Source organism: Heptranchias perlo, chromosome 9 (assembly GCF_035084215.1).
Source record: "Heptranchias perlo isolate sHepPer1 chromosome 9, sHepPer1.hap1, whole genome shotgun sequence".
In the NCBI taxonomy this organism is placed as follows: domain Eukaryota; kingdom Metazoa; phylum Chordata; class Chondrichthyes; order Hexanchiformes; family Hexanchidae; genus Heptranchias; species Heptranchias perlo.
In genome coordinates, this window is record NC_090333.1 from 8,324,763 (window position 1) to 8,347,057 (window position 22,295).

Here is a 22,295-nt window from a genome sequence, read left to right on the forward strand (position 1 = left end):
TGCTCCGACTCGGGCTCGGGTTTGCTCCAGACAGTGGGACTGAGAAGTAAAAAAACGAAAATGTTGGAAACGCTCAGAGAACTTGTAGGCCGCGGTGAGAATTTAAACGGCCGAGGGGTGAAACCAGTTAGCGCTGAGCCTGACTGTGCAAATGGCACAGCGAGCTGTTCATTTTTTTTTTTGCTGTGCTTTCTATTCTGAAAATAGCGCGATGAGACTTTCGAGAAGTGTTAACGAAGGGGAGAAAGACCGAGTGGCCTCCTCAAAAGCAGAAGCATTTCTGTTCCCCGTCCGCAGCAACATTCCTTTGCCTTGTTCAGCAAACATTTTGGCACCTTCCTTATGATTTGACACCTTCCCTAATCAAAAATCCAAGAGTATTCTTGAGAGACAATTTACAAAATGGCAGTGGTCACATCATGTTGATGTCAGGTTTCCCTAATTTAAGGCTACGTGTCTAAATCTGTGGTTAAATGACGGGCGAAAGACTAATTGAAACATCTAGTAGCTAGTTCCCACTGACATTTCCCCTCAGGATGAAGCAAATGAGCACAGTTTGGGTGGGGGGAGGGGCTTGGGGAAAGGATCCACTGTCCCTTCAAATGATACTAACAATGAGACTAGCGGGTGGGACTCAGGTTTGAGTCAATAGCAGCACCAGTGGGTGTGATTCAAGAGCGGGCCAGGAGCAGCGCTAGTGAGTGGTACCTTGCGATTGAACTGGTAGCTGCATGAGCAAGATGGAACATGGGAGCATTGTAGAGCTAACGCTGAGGGCTGGAGAGCACGGTAACAAACATAGGAAAATGACGGACAGGAAAGAGCAGCTAGCCCATCAACTCTACCCTACACTCAGAATGCCTGGTGCATCCTGAATAGACACTTCCCATCCTCCCCCACTCTCCTCCCCTCCGCAGCCATACAAGCCATACTGCAGCAACTCGCCAAGGCTTCTTCGACAGCACCTCCCAAACCCGCGACCTCTACCACACCGTTCACCTGATGAAGGAGGAAGCCTCCGAAAGCTTGTGGAATTTAAAATAAATTTGTTGGACTATAACTTGGTGTTGTAAAATTGTTTACAATTGTCAACCCCAGTCCATCACCGGCATCCCCACATCATAGAAAGACAAGGGCAGCAGGCACATGGGAACAACGCCACCTGCACCTTACCCTCCAAGTCACACACCATCCCGACTTGGAAATATATCGCCGTTCCTTCATCGTCACTGAGTCAAAATCCTGGAACTCCCTTCCTAACAGCACTGTGGGAGAACCTTCACCACACGGACTGCAGGCGGCTCACCACCACCTTCTCAAAGGCAATTAGGGATGGGCAATAAATGCTGGGCTCACCAGCGACGGCCACATCCCATGAACGAATAATAAAAAAAGTAGAGCATTGGGACAGACTCGGGTCACCTGCTTCAACTTTTAATCATCTATCGTAAGGACGCAAAGTGTAGATGAATAAAGGAACGAATTCTCAAGTCTCCCATTGGAGAACGAGACTCTGTCAGGTATGGAGTGGGAACACCAATACTGCAAGCGTTTACCTCACTGCTTCCGATGCTGAAGCTGAGTGTCCAAATGGAGAACATTCCATTTCCCCGTCACCTACATCCTACGCCGTTACGAGCACAAAAGTACTAGAAGGAGAAACTAAAGTTAAAAAAATGATTTTCACATATCTGAACCATTTTGGGGATTTTTGCTCGAGATCATTTTCTCGGTTTCAGCATCTCAGGCCACTCCTGCAGGTGGCCCCTCGCTCCCTGTGGCCCGGAGTGCCCCTTTGGGGTCGGCCATTCAGGACCGAGATGAGGAAAAACTTCTTCACTCAGAGGGTTGTGACTCTTTGGAATTCTCTCCCAGAGGGCTGTGGATGCTCAGTCGTTGAGGATATTCAAGACTGAGATTGATAGATTTTTGAACTCGAAGGGAATCAAGGGATATGGGAATGGGGAGGGAAAGTGGAGTTGAGGTAGAAAATCAGCCATGATCTGATTGAGTGGCGGAGCAGGCTCGAGGGGCCGTATGGCCTACTCCTGTTCCTATTTCTTATGTTCTTATGTTTGCCTGACTAATGTCTAAGTCACGCCCAGGGATTCAAATAGAAAACTCTTTGTTCAGTTACTGGTCATACCAGGTACCCTCCCATGATCTTCCTCAACTCCGGAAGGCAGCAGAATAAACATTTTACTAGATCGTAGCTTAGCTTATAAACCTGGCCATTTTCTGTGAGTAAAGCTGACTTTTATCCCTGTATGCACCGTGACACAAGGGGAGAAGTCAGCACTGTGAAACAACTTAGAACAAAAACGCTACATTTTTGTCACAGGGACCTCTCGGGATTTTGTGCAATTTGTTTATGAATTCTTCTTTCCTCACTCAGGGCCCAGAATCTAAGAGTATCCTCTAATGGCACGGGCATTCAAGTCTTGTTTCTTTATGGGCCAAGCAAGTCTGAACCATTGAGCTTCAGTGACTACATACGGGGGTAATTTTGGACTTTGTGTGATAGTGTAAAACGGGTGATAACAAGTCGGCAGCCAGTTTTACATCTCTCCACATCTTTTATTTCCAATGACATCAATGGAAATAAAAATTGGGAGAGATGTGAAACGGGCTGTGGACTCGCTAGTACCCGTTTTACAACAACAACTCGCATTTATATAGCGCCTTTAACATAGTAAAACGTCACAGGAAGGATTATCAGACAAAAATTGACACCGAGCCAAAGAAGTAAACATTAGGACAGGTGACCAAACTCTTGGTCAAAGAGATAGGTTTTAAGCAGCATCTTAAAGGAGCAGAGAGAGGCGGAGAGGTTTAGGGAGGGAATTCCAGAGCTTGGGGCCGAGATGGCTGAAGGCACGGCCGCCAGTGGTGGAGCGAAGGAAGTGGGGGGTGCGCAAGAGTTGGAGCAACGCAGAGTTCTCGGGGAGTTTTTAAAAATTCATTCATGGGATGTGGGCGTCGCTGGCGAGGCTGGCATTTATTGCCCATCCCTAATTGCCCTTGAGAAGGTGGTGGTGAGCCGCCTTCTTGAACCACTGCAGTCCGTGTGGTGACGGTTCTCCCACAGTGCTGTTAGGAAGGGAGTTCCAGGATTTTGACCCAGCGACGATGAAGGAACGGCGATATATTTCCAAGTCGGGATGGTGTGTGACTTGGAGGGGAACGTGCAGGTGGTGTTGTTCCCATGTGCCTGCTGCTCTTGTCCTTCTAGGTGGTAGAGGTCGCGGGTTTGGGAGGTGCTGTCGAAGAAGCCTTGGCGAGTTGCTGCAGTGCATCCTGTGGATGGTACACACTGGAGCCACAGTGCGCCGGTGGTGAAGGGAGTGAATGTTTAGGGTGGTGGATGGGGTGCCAATCAAGCGGGCTGCTTTATCTTGGATGGTGTCGAGCTTCTTGAGTGTTGTTGGAGCTGCACTCATCCAGGCAAGTCGAGAGTATTCCATCACACTCCTGACTTGTGCCTTGTAGATGGTGGAAAGGCTTTGGGGAGTCAGGAGGTGAGTCACTCACCACAGAATACCCAGCCTCTGACCTGTTCTTGTAGCCACAGTATTTATATGGCTGGTCCAGTTAAGTTTCTCGTCAATGGTGACCCCCAGGATGTTGATGGTGGTGGATTCGGCGATGGTAATGCCGTTGAATGTCAAGGGGAGGTGGTTAGACTCTCTCTTGTTGGAGATGGTCATTGCCTGGCACTTATCTGGCGTGAATGTTACTTGCCACTTATGAGCCCAAGCCTGGATGTTGTCCAGGTCTTGCTGTAGGGCTGGAGGCGGTTACGTAGATATATCGCACAAAATCAAGATCTACCACATATAGTTTAAATCATTGTTACCAATTAATTTGCTAACACTGACTGATGTTGGTGTTCTGAGTTAGGATTTATCTACTAATGAAGCAACAGCGTTAACAACAACCCTTCACGAGCCTTCAGGCCTGCAAATTTCAAACAGGACAAACCAACAAGTAACAAACAAATAACGCTAAAGTTGCTTAGGTTTCAAAGCCGGATTGCCAAGGCCTAGAGATCACGTGTGAGCCCACAGGCTACAGTTGGAACACTCCTTCGGTACAGCTAGTGGTGCTGATGCTAGCAGAGGAGGAAAGGTGTAACCCAAAGTTTTCACCAGCCCCAACCCCCCACCCCACTTCAGCCAGAATTGGGAGAATATAATCCTGGTTTCTCCCCTGGGTCTTAAAACAAAGGTTGGTCCTTTTGAACTGTTCTCCAATCTGCGTTGCTGTGTTTCTGAAAATCTCACTGGATTCAGTGGTCTTACCTCAGCAGGTATCGACAAATGCCATATGCTGGTACAGAAAAGGCAAAGTTTGGCTTACTAGGATTATCGATCACTTTGGGCAAAGGCAAATAAAAGTTGAGTTACAGTCATTTCCATAATTAGGTGTTCTATTTAAAGCTTATCATTGTTAATAATCACATTGCAGTCACAGCTGTTGGTCTGGTATGAATAGTGGTGCAGTTATTCACCCAATCAGCTTTCATCAAAACATAAATAGTCAGGTTTGGGGATTTCCTTCTTGTCCCCTGGGTAACCGATCACAGTTTTCACTGCCGACGTTAGAAGGAGGTAGACTGGTGATTGTTCTGTTTTTTGTTTGTTATTGTCAATTATCTCCCTTCCTCTTCCTCATCAGGTCCTGCAAGATCTTACATCTCCACCAGTCACCGCCCCCCCTCCCCCACCCCCCCAAACGATGCACCACCCACTTCTGCAGACTTAAATCTGTGGTCTGAAGACTAGAAGTCTGGTTGTCCATCACCAATTATGGCTTGACCACCTCATGAAGTACTGCCCCAACCCTAGCCACAGACCAATCCTCCCGTTACTCACGGTCATCTTCCAAGGTTAGAAAACCCCCCCAGATCTTCTTCTCTGCCACTAATGGACCCTCTCGGACCTCCCTGCTCCCACAACCTCCACCATCACCAACGACCCTAATTTTCGGAATTGTCTCGAAAACAAGGTCACCAGTTCAGTTGCTGCTGCCTCCTCCATTTGCTCCACTTCGCACCCCTAAGTCGGCTTCCACATCCTCTTCACTTAGTAATTTATCCCTATTCCCCTCTCTGACTTCTTAAAATCATTTCCATAATGACGCCCACTATCTGATCCCTTGACTCACCCTGACTTCCCAACTACCCCTTCGTGTCCCCCAAGTTTACCAACTTTATCAGCCACGTCCTATCCACTGCTACAATCCTCATCTCTGTTAAAACTCTCCTCACCACCCCCTTCTAAAAAAAGCCCACCATGACCCCCTCTACCATCTAAAACTAACGTCCCGCTTTCAACCTGCAATTTCTCTCCAAAGCTCTGAACATGTCGCCACCATGGAATAATAAGGAGGAGCCAGCATGGCTCCATGAGAGAGAGACCATGCTTGATGAATCTCTTGGAGTTCTTTATGGAGACAATAAACCCACAACTTCATCATAGGAACATAGGAACAGGAGTAGGCCATTCAGCCCCTCGTGCCTGCTCCGCCATTTGATAAGATATTGGCTGATCTGTGATCTAACTCCATATACCTGCCTTTAGCCCATATCCCTTAATACCTTTGATTGCCAAAAAGCTATCTATCTCAGGTTTAAATTTAGCATTTGAGCTAGTATCAATTGCCGTTTGCGGAAGAGAGTTCCAAACTTCTACCACCCTTTGTGTGTAGAAATGTTTTCTAATCTCACTCCTGAAAGGTCTGGCTCTAATTTTTAGACTGTGCCCCCTACTTCTAGAATCCCCAACCAGCAGAAATAGTTTCTCTCTATCCAACCTATCTGTTCCCCGTAATATCTTATCAACTTCGATCAGATCACCCCTTAACCTTCGAAACTCCAGAGAATACAACCCCAATTTGTGTAATCTCTCCTCGTAACTTAATCCTTGAAGTCCGGGTATCATTCTAGTAAGCCTACGCTGCACTTCCTCCAAGGCCAATATGTACTTCCGAAGGTGCGGTGCCCAGAACTGCTCACAGTACTCCAGGTGCGGTCTAACCAGGGTTTTGTATAGCTGCAGCATAACTTTTGCTCCCTTGTACTCTAGTCCTCTAGATATAAAGGCCAGCATTCCATCACCTCAAGGACTGATCAAATGTTCTCCTCACCAGTCTCCCCTCCTCTGCAATTTTACAGCCTTTCTTGCGTTAAGTTCTGAATATGCAACACCACTATCCTTGCCAAGCTCCACTGACTCCCTGTGCATTGTCCTCATTTTCAAATCCTCTCACAACCTCATTCTACCTTATCTGAGTAATTTTCTCCAGCTGTATGTCTTTTTTTTTATTCAGTCATGGGATGTGGGCGTCGTTGGCAAGGCCAGCATTTATTGCTCATCCCTAATTGCCCCTTGAGAAGGTGGTGGTGAGCCGCCTTCTTGAACCGCTGCAGTCCGTGTGGTGAAGGTTCTCCCACAGTGCTGTTAGGTAGGGAGTTCCAGGACTTTGACCCAGCGACGATGGGTCCTAATCTACATCTTCTGCTTCACTGACCATTTGATTACTGCTTATTCCCTCCACCTCACGGTTAAATGGCAAACTTTCAGTCACATGTCCCCGTTCTGAGGGACCCTCACCTTTCCTTCAAAAACCCATCTCTTAAACTGTCTTCAGTCCCTCATTTATTTCCCAGTTCCTGCTCACTTCCCTCGTTGCAATATAACTGCAAGTTGTGGTTGCTGTTCTTGTGTTATGCCACTGTTCCTCTGTCTTTCCAAAAGTCCTGCCTTACTGTAACCCTATCCCTGCCTCCTCTGTCACTCTCTTCCTGTACTATCACTTCTACTATTTATGCCTTTCCACCAGCTGATCCCCAACTTCCGTGGCCTCTTCTACTGAGTCCAATATCAGCCGTGCATCTATAAACCATTCGTGTTCCACGCTCCCCACAGGATAGGGTCGCCAGCCCTCCAGGATTGTTCTGGAGTCTCCCGGAATTAAAGATTAATTTCCCAGAGACTGCTGTGAGTGACCTGGAAGGAAAACCACAGGGGCGTTAAAAGAAATGGCGTTTTTTTTTAACATTTCTTTGAACTCTTTCATTTATTAGTAATAAAAATATCGGAGAGGGTAAAATAAGACTGTCTGATGGAGAGTCAAGAATCATCCAATCGGATAACGAAGAGTCTGTTTGCTTTCCAACTGGCCACGGGAAGGCAGGGCGTGCGATGATGGGCGTGTCGGGTGACCAACGACAGGAGCGCGGGTGCGGATGAGAGCGGGAGATCATGTGGTGAAACCACCAGAGATGGCAACACTTAACTAGAAGAACTAGAAAGACTACTTGCCCACAAGCAAACAGTTTTCAGCTCACAGGCCTCCGATCAATCTGGTTTGCACTTATTACCAGGAAAACAAATCCATTACAGAGACAAGTAAAATTGATGGATCACAAATAAGATGAATGTGTATACTGAAATCCATTGCATTCCTTTCTCTACTCCAGTGTGAATAGCCTGATATCACCTAACTTCAAGAATTGCCATCAGCCTTAACTGGCCATCAGTCATTAAGTGTAGTTATAAGTACATTTTATTAAACACTAATTATGATGTGGTAACAGCCTCAATGTCATGTTGGTTTGCTACACCTAGCTTTAGATATAATCAGATGAGGTAACCTTTTAATTGAGTCATCTAAATACTTAGCACTCAGTACCCACCCATATTTGACTGACTTGCACTATTTAGCCCAGGTGTACGTCAATCCTCGATGTTCAGATCAGATTTCTTGAGATACTTCTGGTTTCGATGATAGGAGTCTCCATTATCGGTTTTGATGCCGTAAGATTTTGGTGCATTTGCAGTTACAGTGATAACTACAGGTTTCCACAACCCATTTCTTCAAAGGTTTCTGGAGGTTTGCTGATTTATCTGGTTCTTCTGGAGATAGTTGTGTACATCTTCTGCATCTACCACTCCAGGCTGGATTTTTTGTTTTGGGGGGGATTGGTCAGAATGCATGGTTTTATAATAAAAACAGAAAATGCTGGAAATACTCAGCAGGTCAGGCAGCATCTGAGGAGAGGGAGAGAAACAGAGTCAATGTTTCAGGTCGATGACCTTTCATCGGAACGAGAAGTAAAGATTTAACGGTTTTTAAGTACAGAGCCAGGCAAAGGTGGGGAGGAAGGGGAGAAAAGAACAAAAGGGAGCGTGGGGGGGGGTGGGGCAGGAGCGATTAAGTGACAAAAGGGATGATGGTGCAAGGCAAGGAGAGTGGTAATGGGACAAGTAAAGAAATAAAAGATGGGTCTCGAGCTGTAAATGGCAACAGCAGAACAATTGCCAGCATGTGCTGTCAGAAAAAATGGGAGCAGTGGTTATGATCTGAAGTTATTGAAATCAATGTTGAGTCCGGAAGGTTATAAAGTGCCTAAAGGAAAGATGAAGTGCAGAGTCTCGAGTTTCTGTTGAGCTTCACTGAAACAGTGTAGGAGACCTGCTAAGTATTTCCAGCATTTTCTGTTTTTATTTCAGGTTTCCAGCATCTGCAATATTTTGCTTTTGTTTTAGTATGCATGTTTTTATATGTTGACCCACAAGTAATTGGACTCGGTAGAATGTAATTTAGCGACTTCGGTAGAAACCTCACCTGTCTTGTATTTCTCTTTTAACAGTGGTCTTTAAAATCTATTCATAATGACAACACTTCGCATTTATATGGTACAGATTGGTTAGGATATATCTGAATTACCACTGTTCTGCAAAGTCTTTGAGCTCCCAGGGGGTCTGATTTATGAGGAAAGACCTGAGAGACGCGGCTTTTCAGCCCGAAAAGGAAGCACCGGAGAGGTGATCTTCTCGAGGTTTCTAAGATAGTTAAAGGAATAGAAAAGGTTAATCCAGAATACTACTTCAAATTAAACTATGTGAGTAATACAACTACATGGGGAGGAGCAGGTTCAAATTAGCAAAAGATAATTTTTGAACCGATGACAGGTGATCAGTACTTGGAATAGGCAGGGCGTTGAAGGATAAACCCTGAAGTCATTTAAGAAGCAATGAGATACAGCAGCAGGGGGACTATAGAGTCTTTCTGGATAGATTAATTAAAATGGGCTGAATGGTTTGCCTCATCCGTGGGTGTCTTGTGAACTTGGCAGATAAGTACAGTGATCCATTGTCTGTGGTCATTGGTTCACACACATCACGCCTTGCTGGGATTGACTTAATCCCATTCTAACACTCTGTAAAGTTTAGGGGTCTGGGGGTCGGGCGGGAAAGTGGGGTTGAGGTTGAAGATCAGCCATGATCTTGTTGAATGGCGGAGCAGGCTCGAGGGGCTGTATGGCCTACTCCTGCTCCTATTTCTTATGTTCTTATGTCCAAAGTCAAACACACAAGTCATCAGGACAAAAACTCTCTGGCTTTATTGTCAGAAGAACGAATCAATCATCAAGACAGGTAAAAATGATTGGATTGCAGAGAATGCAGATTCATGCAGAGATCCACTGCAAGAAAATTAACCAGATCCACCATCTTCCCCTTCAACACTTGATCAATAAACAATGGACAATGATCACAATGTTGGGCTGAATCTTGCTGGAATAATAACAGGTGCAGAAAAAAATCAATAAGGCTAATGGAATGCTGGCCTTTATATCTGGAGGACTGGAGTACAAGGGGACAGAAGTTATGCTGCAGCTGTACAAAACCCTGGTTAGACCGCACCTGGAGTACTGTGAGCAGTTCTGGGCACCGCACCTTCGGAAGGACATATTGGCCTTGGAGGGAGTGCAGCTTAGGTTTACTAGAATGATACCCGGACTTCAAGGGTTAAGTTACGAGAAGAGATTACACAAATTGGGGTTGTATTCTCTGGAGTTTAGAAGGTTAAGGGGTGATCTGATCGAAGTTTATAAGATAGTAAGGGGAACGGATAGGGTGGATAGAGAGAAACTATTTCCACTGGTTGGGGATTCTAGGAGTAGGGGGCACAGTCTAAAAATTAGAGCCAGACCTTTCAGGAGTGAGATTAGAAAACACTTCTACACACAAAGGGTGGTAGGAGTTTGGAACTCTCTTCCGCAAACGGCAATTGATACTAGCTCAATTGCTAAATTTAAATCTGAGATAGATAGCTTTTTGGCAATCAAAGGTATTAAGGGATATGGGCCAAAGGCAGGTTTATGGAGTAAGATCACAGATCAGCCATGATCTTATCAAATGGCGGAGCAGGCACGAGGGGGCTGAATGGCCTACTCCTGTTCCTATGTTCCTATGTGTTAACGATGCACGCCATTATTAATGTGCAAATCGGCCGGCGAGTTCAGGGGATGAAGAGACACGCCGTGAGTTGCGAATCGCCAGAACTTGCGGCTCGATTTACACCGCTCCGCCATTTGCTTCGCACAAACAGCATCTCGCCCTCAGCCTCCCCGTTATTTTTAAGAACTTGCTGGATTTGCCCATTAAACTCACCGCCGAAAGTTAAGGCTGGTAATTAAAAGCATAAGTACCCTTTTATCATAGAATCATAGAAAAGTTACAGCACGGAAGGAGGCCTTTTGGCTCATCGAGTCCGCGCCGGTTCGACGCAAGAAAAATCCAGCTAGTCCCACTCCCACGCTTTAATGACCTGATAATTGTTAATGCAATGCTAATCAACCTCTCTGGCCCAGAAAGGGAACAATTTAAACTGTGGAGTCTCATTCCAGCATGTTAGAGATTTTAAAAATGATAAATTGAAAATTTCTTAATTTTTTTTCTTACTTTTCTTTTCTGTCTCTTTTTCCTCTCTCTCTTAATCCAATCTTTCTTTCCCTCTCTTTTATTTCACATCCTGTACCTGATTTGACTCTAATTCACCCTCCTTCTCAGTCCTTTATTTCTCAATCCTGTAATCTCATGGGTTAAGGCTGTTGGTCCATTTGTTCACTAAGGTCCCAGATGCTCCAGTTTCCCTCACTGTGCCATTATCAACTCGCACTTCCGGCAAGTTATGCCGCAAAAATTTTTTGAGCTGAAGGGCGCAGGATAAAGTCTAACCAACCGCGCACACCACGAGACGCCCTACTCCAGCAAGATCATGACCAAGAACCCTGAGGTGGAGGGGAGGCGGGATTTTAACTCTCCGCATCGGGCGGGAATGGAGTGAGCGAGCAGTTAAAATGCAGCGGCCCCATTCCCCGCTCCGTTCCCACCGATCTGTGATTTTAACACCGCCGGTTTTGGCGGCGGACGAGGCCCCGGCCGGACTCAGGCGGCCAGCTCACGAATTAATGCGAATCGGGGTCCCGTGAAGCGAATGGGAGCCCAGCCGCAGTTTAGCCTGGGCCTGGGCGGGGAAACTGCGGCAGCTCGCCCACTAGATAAAACCAGGCTGGCTGCTGTCGGGAGGAAGAAGAGGACCTCCTATGTAAGTTTAAAAAAAACTTTCCTTTGAGGGATGCCCCCCCCCCAACTTCCCTCTCGCGAGACCCTCCCAAAACGCACCCCTGCCCTGTGACTTACCTGCTCCCATCCTCCGGCCAGCTGCCACTTTCCGCCCGGCAACTGATCGACGGCATGCAGATGTGGGCCAGGAGTTAAAATACCCCGGGCCTCAAACTTAGGCCTCCGAGTGTGTTCGGCAATGTCCCCCCACCCAAAACCCGGATGGGGGGGGGAGGGGGTGTTCTGATGACGAGAAATATATCGCAGAATATGTGTTTCATTTTCTATCTCCTTATGTGACTGAGGCCCTGATATAAAACTTTCTTTTTGATAACTCCTTCTTACTTCAACTCTTGATGGTGGGGTGGGGGGGAGGGGTGAGGGAGGGAATAATCGAGAAATGGGTTCTTGAAGTTCCAACCAAAAAGAGAGGTCAAGTTATCTTGAATAATTCCCATTGCTTATGTCAGAATAAAAACCTGTTTGTGCCTCAACTTTAATTATTAACTACAGGACAGGGTGACTATAAAACACACACAAGCCAGCAGTTATCAGGAACGACCATATCCCATCGGACAGAAGCAAAATGTCCAGTTCGTACTCTTCTGGTTATAAAAAGGTACGTCATGGAAAATGTACATTATTATTTATTTGTCAATACCTTTTGCCAAATGAAAGCAGTTGTAAGCTTATTTTAGAATAAGATTTAGAAAACCAGTGTAAAATCATTTGGTGCGTTTAAGGTACTAAAATTATTTGCACAGTGAATAGTATTTGCCACAGTTTCCTTCTGAACCTCTTGGTCTCTATTGTATTTCTGTGTCTGTAGGTGTAACTCTGTCTCCAGTACCTGTCTCTTGGTATACACATGTGGACTTATATAATGTAAGAAGGTTGTGGGTTTAAGCCCCACTGCAGGATTTGAGCATCTAATCTAGGTTGACATGTCAGTGCGGTACTGAGGGAATATTGCATTATTGGAGGTGCTGTCCTATGAATGCTCTCCTGGCTGGCCTCCCATCTTCCACCCTCCGTAAATTCACCCAAAACTCTGCTGCCCGTATCCTAACTCGCACCACGTCCCGTTCACCCATCACCCCTGTGCTCGCTGACCTACATTGGCTCCCGCTCTGGCAACGCCTCAATTTTAAAATTCTCATCCTCATTTCCAAATGGCTCCATGGTTTCGCCCATCGCTAGCTCTGTAACCTCCTCCTCCAGCCCTACAACCCTCCGAGATCCCTGCGTTCCTCCAATTCTGGCCTCTTGCACATTCCTGAATTTAATCGCTCCACCACTGGCGGCCGTGCCTTCAGCTGTCTAGGTCCTAAGCTCTGGAATTCCCTCCATAAACCTTTCTGCCTCTCCTCCTTTAAGACACTCCTTAAAACCTACCTCTTTGACCAAGCTTTTGGTTACCTGTCCTAATATCTCCTTATGTGGCTCAGTGTCAAATTTTGTTTGAAAATATCTCCTGTGAAGCACCTTGGGATGTTTTACTACGTTAAGGCGCTATATAATTGCAAGTTGTTGTTGTTTGTTTGTTTGTTGTTGTTGCATTACCTCTGTTCTGTGGCACCATTCGAAGAGATGCAAGGAGATGCCCATTCTCCTGGACAACATTCCTACTTAACTTAGCCTCATGGTTATGGACTAGTTACCCAGAAATTATGAGTTCAAATCCTACCGTAGAAAATTAATCTGGTAATTTATGAGTTAGCCCTAGAATTATAACTATGAAAGTTGCCAGCTACCAACAAGCCTGCACTTGGGTGTACTAATTTTTGTTAGGGATTGGTGAACCACTGATGCTGTACAAATAGTCTCTAGGATGGAGTACAGCATCCTCCTTCAGTCCATTGGTTTTAATGACTTAGTATGTAAAGGAACAAGAGATGGGTTTCTGTCTGAAGTCTGCCAAGTGAAGCTGCAATATTGCATTGTTGAGCAAATAGAGACTTTGAAGAGCTGGAGTTACTGACTGTGGTAAGTAAAGCTGACCATTCCTTCCACCCATCTGCCAGCTTTTCCAGCTAAAAGAAAGACTTGCATTTGTATAGCGCCTTTCACGACCACAGGAAGTCCCAAAACTTTTTACCAATGAAGTACATATGAAGTGTAGTCACTGTTGTAAATGTAGCTATCTTCTTTGCCCTTGTAGTTTGGATGCGATTACCAAATCAGGTAGGTGATGCACTATAACATGGAAATATAGCCTTAGGGAAGCAAACTGGGTCGGCAAGATAAACTACTTTCAGCAGTGTCTGGTAGATCATTAACCTGAGTGTTATGCAATGCAACATCCAACAACAAGATGCAAGATAGTAGCCATGACTCTGAAATAAAAGTTCAATATTGAAAACATCTAACCTCAATTACAGAAGATTTCTGACCAGCATTCCTTGGTTAAGAGGCTCAACTCTGTCATCTTCTCTCGAGTAACTTTGAGAGTCAGGGAGAAATTGCCATGTTTTCTCTACTTAGGAGTTTCTCCTGTGGCTATTCATGGTGGCAAAATATAAACGGGGGTGAATGGACTCAAGGGCTGATGAGGGAAGGTTAACAAAGAAGCTTAGTTTTAACTACTTACAGGCTGGTGACTATATAGAATAGCTCATCCTGGGAGGTAGTGGATTGAGTAGAATGGACCTATATTCTCTGGAGTTTAGAAGAATGAGAAGTGATCTCTTTGAAACCTATAAGATTCTGAAGGGGCTTGACAGGGTAGATGCTGAGAGGTTGTTTCCCCAGGCTGGAGCGTCTAGGACTAGGGGGCATAGTCTCACGATAAGGGGTCGGCCATTTAAGACTGAGATGAGGAGGAATTTCTTCACTCAGGGGGTTGTGAATCTTGGGAATTCTCTACCCCAGACTTAGTGTGTAAAGGAAAAAGAGATGGGTTTCCCAGAGGGCTGTGGGTGCTCAGTCATTGAGGATATTCAAGACTGAGATCGATAGATTTTTGGACTCTTGGGGAAATCAAGGGATATGGGGATCAGGCGGGAAAGTGGAGTTGAGGTCAAAGATCAGCCATGATCTGATTGAATGGCAGAGCAGGCTCAAGGGGCCGTATGGCCTACTCCTACTCCTTTTTCTTATGCTCGTATGAGGCAAATAGAGTAAGAGAATTCAAAGGGGAACCAAATAGATACTTGGCAGAAAAATGGTATGAGACATAGGCGAGTGGATGGTTATGTTTCAAACCTCAGTGCCTTCTGGATGGACTGCAAAGGTCCCTTCCATTTCCATGTTTCTAGAGGGTAAATTGTGGTCTTCAGAGCTCTCAGCACAGAGTTTTGCACGCCAAGAGCATGCATTGTGAACTTGGGCATGTGCCTAATTAGAAGCCTCCACAATTTTCCATCCATTATTTATCATGGGGTCTGTGCATCAGTCACATCCATATTCCTAATATGTACCCCCAGCAGGTGAAGCTATGCACGGGGAGCCCTAAAGATGTCTATAGTTGATGGGCCAATAGTTATTTTTTTTCATCCCTGGGTTTTTTCTTCCTGAAATATTCTTTCCACACAATGTTAGAATTGATGCATAAACAGCAAAATATTGCAGATGCTGGAGGTTTTGGAATAAAACCAGAAAATGTTGGGAAGCACTCAGCAGGTCAGGCAGCATCTGCGGAGAGAGAAACAGAGGGTTAGCATTTCAGGTCGGTGACTTGTCGTCAGAACCCTGACGAAGCTCTTATGAAGGGTCGTCAGACCTTAAGCGTTAACCCTACCTTCCGCACTGACCCTTGCTGAGTGTTTTCTACCTGTTGGATTTGATCTGATTGTGTTTTCTTTTGTAATGCAGGACGATATGGAATTTGTCCGTACAGGATACGGGAAAGATGTGGTGAAAGTCCTAACTATTAGGAGAGAGGGAAAGCAGCATTACATAAAAGAGGTTGAAGCAAATGTCCAGCTTACACTGAAGACATTAAAGGACTACATCCATGGAGACAATTCTGATATCATTCCTACTGACACTATGAAAAATACCATTCATGCCTTGGCTAAGCTCAAAGGGGTAAGTTTGGTTAGGGTTTTGTTACTGTAATACACTCCTTCTTGAGCTACCTTGCCAGTATAGTACCTCACTATAGATGCAGACACTACAGGAGAAAGACCAGCCACCTTTCTTTTATACACAATAGTATGAGCAATGAGCAAGCCCAGCAGTGTTCAGTTTTCTCAGAAACATTCATTCTCAGGATATGGGCATCGCTGGCAAGGCCGGCATTTATTGCCCATCTCTACTCGCCCTTGAGAAGGTGGTGGTGAGCCACCTTCTTGAACCGCTGCAGTCCATGTGTTGAAGGTTCTCCCACAGTGCTGTTAAGTCGGGAGTTCCAGGATTTTGACTCAGCAACGATGAAGGAACGGGCGATATGTGTCCAAATCAGGATGGTGTGTGACCTGGAGGGGAACTTGGAGGTGATGTTGTTCCCATACATCTGCAGCCCTTGTCCTTCTAGGTGGTGGAGGTCACGGGTTTGGACGGTGCTGTTGAAGAAAGAAGTGTGGATAGTCAGACACCCATGGCACCGGGGGGGGGGGAGGAGCAGAATAGAAAAGTTGTAGTCATAGGGGATTTGATAATTAGGGGGCCAGATAACATCCTCTGCAGTCCCGACCGAGAGTTCAGGAGGTGCAAGGGAAAGGATATCTCGGAGCAACTGGAGAGGAACTTGGAAAAGGAGGGGGAAGATCCAGTTTTTGTGGTCCATGTTGGGACCAATGACATAGGGAAAAAGAGGGAGGAGGTGCTGGTAGGAGAATATCAGAAGTTAAGAACTAAATTAAAAAACAGGTCCTCACCGGTGATAATCTCGGGATTACTACCCGAGCCATGGGCTAATTGGCATAGGGATAGGCAGATCAGGAAGGTGAATGTGTGGCTGAAAGACTGGTGTGGGAAGGAAGAGGTTCCATTTCATGGGACGCTGGCACCAGTACTGGGACAGGAAGGAGCTGTTCCGCTGGGACGGGTTCCGCCTAAACCGGAATGAGAGCAGTGTCCTAGCGGAAAGGATAAATAGGGCTGTCAATAGGACTTTAAACTAGTAGGACAGGGGGAGGGATCTGGCAAAAATAACATAAGCCTGAAGATAAAAGAAATGCGAGATGAGAGTAAAGGTCAGACCAAGGTAAGGAACAAGAGTAACACAAACGGTCAGGGAATAAATACAGTTATAGAACATGAGTACAAAGTGACTGTTAAAAATAAAGTGAGGGGAACAATTATTAACAACAAATTAAATTGCCTGTACAGCAATGTGCACAGCATCCGAAACAAAACGGGGGAACTGGAGGTAATAATTCATAGCGAGGAGCCAGATGTAGTAGGGTTAACTGAAACATGGTTGCATAAAGAACAGGACTGGCAGTTAAATGTTGCAGGATATAATGTGTTTAGAAAGGTTAGGGAAGGAAGAAGGGGATGGGGTAGCTGCACTAATTAGAGACAATATAACGGCAATAGAAAAAGGGACATAAGTAATATTAAGATAGAAACAGAATCCATATGGATTGAGACAAAGGATAAGAAGGGCTCGATCACGTTAATCGGGATATTCCACAGACCTCCTAATAGTGGAAGGGAAGTGGAGGATGAAATATGGAGGCAAATCTTTCAAATGAATAAAAAACATCGAATAATAATCATCGGAGATTTCAACTACCCCCCCCCAAAGAAACTGGCAAGAAGAGGTAGGGAAAGGGGAAAAGGGAATGGAGTTTTTACAGTGTGTGCATGACTCCTTTTCCAGTATGTGGAAACCCAACAAAAGAGGAATCACTGCTGGATCTAATAATGGGAAATGTACCAGAGCAGATAAGTGAAGTAAGCATAGGGGAACATCTAGGCAATAGCGATCATAACATAATAAGGTTTAAAATAATGATTGAGAAAGACATAGGTAAGACAAAGACCAAAGTAATAGATTGAAAAAAAAGCTAATTTTGAGTGGATGAGCATGGAATGAGGGAAAGTAAACTGGAAAAAAAAATTGACAGACAAAGAAACAGAACAACAGTGGGAAATATTTAAAACGGTGATCAATAAAATTCAGGAGAAATATATTTCTCTATAAAACAAGAACAAACTAGCCCATAATGAAAAACCATGGATGAATAAAGAGATAAGGGTAAAACTGAAACTAAAGGAAAAGACGTACTGTAGGTACATAGACAATAAAGGAGAGGATGTCAAAAAGGAATACAAAGAGGTTAGGAAAGAAGTAAAAAAAACAACTAGGAAAGCAAAAAGGAACTATGAGATTAAATTATCGAAGAATATAAAAAGAAATAGTAAAGTATTCTACAGACGCATAAATGACAAAAGAAAAATCAGGATAGGGATAGGGCCACTAAGGGATGCACAAGATAAACTCACAGGTAATGACAAGGAAATGGCAGAAATATTGAATAATTACTTTGCCTCAGTATTTACCAGGGAGACTAACATGGAGGGCATGACATTGGAAGGAGAGATTGAAAAAGATATAAAGACATTCAAGATAGAAAGGGAGAGATAATTGATAAACTAATGAAACTTAGAGAGGATTAAACTCCTGGTTCGGATGGATTGCATCCGTGCATATTAAAAGAAATTAAGGAAGAGATAGCAGAGGCACTATTACATATACATAAAAATCATTAGAACAGGGAATAGTGCCAGAGGACTGCCGGACAGCTAATGTGATTCCTATATTTAAAAAAGGAGATAGATCAAGTCCAGGGAACTATGGACCAGTTAGCTTAACATCAGTGATAGGAAAAATAATGGAACCTTTACTCAAAGATGTAATAGAAAAACAACTAGAAAATGAAAATATAGTAAAGAATAGTCAGCACGGATTTCAGAAGGGAAAGACATGCTTGACCAACCTTATTGAATTCTTTGAAGAAGTAACAGAAAGATTAGACAAGGGTAAAGCAGTAGCTGTAACATATTTGGATTTTCAAAAGGCTTTCAATGGTAGACTCATGACTAAGGTCAGAGCATGTGGAGTCAGAGGATATGTAGCAAGCTGGCTACAAAACAGAAAACAGAGAGTAGGGGTTAAGGGTAGCTACTCAGACTGACAATAGGTGGGAAGTGGTGTTCCACAAGGATCGGTGCTGAGACCACTGTTGTTCAGCATTTAAATAAACTATTTGGACTCGGGAATCAGAAGTACAATTTCAAAATTTGCGGATGACACCAAATCGGGTGGAGTAGTTAATACAAAAGAATATGTCAAAATGCAAGAAGACATTAATAAACCTGGAGAATGGGCGTGTAATTGGCAAATGAATTTCAATTTAAGTAAGTGTGAGGTGGTGCATTTTGGTAGGAAGAATAATGAGGCCACATACTGCTTGGAAAATAAGAGTCTAAATGGGGTAGCCATGATGTGGAGATGCAAAAAAAAAGCAAAAAAAAGCTTGTGGGATTAAAAATAAAATCGTTGGACTATAACTTGGTGTTGTAAAATTGTTTATAAATGGGGTAGAGGAGCAGAGGGATCTCGGAGTACAGATACACAAATCACTAAAAGTAGTGATGCAGGTTAACAAGGCCATAAAAAGGCAAACCAAACACCAGGGTTCATTTCTAGAGGGTTAGAATTGAAAATCAGAGAAGTTATGTATAGAACCTTGGTGAGACCACATTTGGGGTACTGTGAACAGTTCTAGTGTCCATATTATAAAAAGGATATAGAGCCACTGGAGAAGGTGCAAAAAAGATTCACAAGGATGATACCAGAACTGAGAGGTTATACCTATCAGGAAAGAATGAATAGGCTGGGGCTCTTTCCTCTTGAAAAGAGAAGACTGAGGGGTGACCTGATAGAGGTCTTTAAGATTATGAAAGGGTTTGGTCGGGTAGATGTAGAGAAGATGTTTCCACTTGTGGGGGAGTTCAAAACTAGAGGTCATCAATATAAGATAGTCACTAATAAATCCAATAGGGAATTCAGGAGAAACTTTTTTATCCAGAGAGTGGTTAGAATGTGGAACTCACTACCACAAGGAGTAGTTGAGGCAAATAGCACAGATGCATTTCAGGGGAAGCCAGATAAGCACATGAAGGAGAAAGGAATAGCTATAGGCTGATAGGGTTAGATGAAGTAGGGTAGGAGGAGGCTCATGTGGAGGATAAACACCAGCACAGACCAGTTGGGCCGAATGGCCTGTTTCTGTGCTGCAGACTCGATGTAACTCAATGTAATCCCCAGGACACCATAACATTGCGAAATCCCATATAATAAAAAAAGTGGAATTTCACTTATTCGGTCACTGTAAACCAATGGCCCAGGTTATCGGCCCCTTTGTGTAAGATGGGCAATATTTTCAATGGAAAAATGTGGAATGCCATCCCCAAAAACTCCATAAAAAATCTGGAATTCCACCTCCCCCTCCCAACTTCAGAAAAACATAATTTAACTTACTCAGTCATCATAAATCAACGGCCCTGGCAATGAGTTGTACTATGTACACTCACGTATTTACTAATAATCAGCTGCAGGCCATTCAGCGATGACCTGAACATTAATTATTCGGTGAGGTTGCCGTTGTGGGTCAACTAGGTGGATTATGCTGGACGTCTCCATCACTCACCATCAGCAAAGGAAAGGAGCAGCAACAAATCCTGGACAATAAAAAGCAATGAATACACAAGCACGATTATGAGACAGTCATTTCATTTTAAGATCAGCATTTACGCATATTTCTATCTCATGGTTTTATTTTATGTCACTTAGAGCCCTGGATGAGATTATTGTGTTTCAATCTTACTCGGGTATTTGTTATTCTCCTGCTATGTGTTTGCATTTTTGGTCTATGGAGGTACCACCTGTCAAAGATGCTACTGGCACATTTGCAATTCCCTAGCAACTTGTGCTCCATCTGATTAGTCCCATCTTATTAGTTAATGAATGATTCCTATCAAAGAGATGTAGAGAGAGAGATAGATAGATTAGATGAACTACTGAATCTGGCTCACCAATCTCTGGACCACACTGATGTGCATTTAGTGTTACTTAGTATTAGGAACATAGGAACACGAGTAGGCCATTCAGCCCCTCGAGCCTGTTCTGCCATTCAATTAGATCATGGCTGATCTGTATCTTAACTCCATCTACCCGCCTTGGTTCCGTAATCCTTAATACCCTTGCCTAACAAAAATCTATCAATCTCAGTTTTGAAATTTTCAATTGACCCCAAGTCTCAACAGCTTTTTAGGGGAGAGAGTTCCAGATTTCCACTACCCTTTGGGTGAAGAAGTACTTCCTGACATAAGAGGTTAGTGTGCAAAATTAAAGCACATGGAATTGGTGGTAATTTACTGGCATGGATTGAAAATTGGTTAACAGACTGGAAACAGAGAGTCGGAATAAATGGGTCTTTTTCAGGGTGGCAGGCAGTGACTGGTGGGATACCGCAGGGATCAGTGCTTGGGCCCCAACTATTCACAATATATATCAATGATTTGGATGAGGGAACCAAATGTAATATTTCCAAGTTTGCTGACGACACAAAACTAGGTGGGATCGTGAGTTGTGAGGAGGATGCAAAGAGGCTTCAAGGCGATTTAGACAAGTTGAGTGAGTGGGCAAATACATGGCAGATGCAGTATAATGCGGATAAATGTGAAGTTATCCACTTTGGAAGGAAAAACAGAAAGGCAGAGTATTATTTAAATGCTGATAGTTTGGGAAATGTTGATGTACAAAGGGACCCGGGTGTCCTTGTACACCAGTCACTGAAAGCAAACATGCAGGTTCAGCAAGCAGTTAGGAAGGCAAATAGTATGTTGGCCGTCATTGCAAGAGGATTTGAGTACAGGAGCATGGATGTCTTACTGCAGTTATACAGGGCCTTGGTGAGACCACACCTGGAGTATTGTGTGCAGTTTTAGTCTCCTTACCTAAGAAAGGATATACTTGCCATAGAGGGAGTGCAGCGAAGGTTCACCAGACTGATTCCTGGGATGGCAGGACTGTCGTATGAGGAGAGATTGGGTCGGCTCGGCCTGTATTCACTCAAGTCTAAAAGAATGAGAGGGGATCTCATTGAAACATATAAAATTCTGACAGGGCTAGACAGACTAGATGCAGGGAGGATGTTTCCCCTGGCTGGGGGGTCCAGAACGAAGGGTCACAGACTCAGGATACAGGGTAGGACATTTAGGACTGAGATGAGGAGAAATTTCTTCACTCAGAGGGTGGTGAACCTGTGGAATTCTCTACCACAGGAGGCTGTGGAGGCCAATTCACTGAATATATTTAAGAAGGAGATAGATAGATTTCTGGACACAAAAGGCATCAAGGGGTATGGGAAGAGTGCGGGAATATGATATTGAGATAGAGGATCAGCCATGATCATATTGAATGGCGGAGCAGGCTCAAAGGGCCGAATGGCCTATTCCTGCTCCTATTTTCTATGTTTCTATGTTTCTGGCATCACCCCTGAACAGCCTAGCTCTAATTTTAAGGTTATGCCCCCTTGTTCTGGACTCCCCAACTAGAGGAAATACACATAGTATTTACAGCACAGAAACAAGCCATTCGGTGCAACTGGTCTATGCTGGTGTTTATGCTTCACATGAGCCTTCATCTAACCTGCTCTTGCATAGAGCCAGCATGGACTGGACGGGCCGAATGGCCTCCTCCAGTGCTGTAACCTTTCTATGGTTCTACGGCTCTAACCCTATCAACGTATCAACATATTGCTTAATATCCTGGCGAGACTCAAGCCCATTCCACTTTTCCATAGAGTGTCGCGTGGTATTGTTGGAAAACAAACCTTAATCCGATTGTGGCGATTTGTTCCGTTCAATGTGCTGCCCGACTTAGTAAAATATGACATTTGAAATGGTGAGTTATTTACAGCG

At 44.4% G+C, this 22,295-nt stretch overlaps 1 protein-coding gene across 1 annotated transcript in view; it reads left to right on the forward strand.

Moving 5' to 3' along the window:
* Positions 1-7,811: 7,811 nt before the first annotated feature.
* uox (urate oxidase) overlaps positions 7,812-22,295 on the forward strand; it is a 36,718-nt gene continuing 22,234 nt past the window's right edge. Inside the window, exons 1-3 of the mRNA XM_067989643.1 lie at positions 7,812-7,886; positions 11,928-12,033; positions 15,228-15,443. Of these exons, the coding sequence (XP_067845744.1) occupies positions 12,001-12,033; positions 15,228-15,443 (249 nt within the window). The 5' untranslated portion in view covers positions 7,812-7,886; positions 11,928-12,000. The remainder of the gene's footprint in view (positions 7,887-11,927; positions 12,034-15,227; positions 15,444-22,295) is intronic.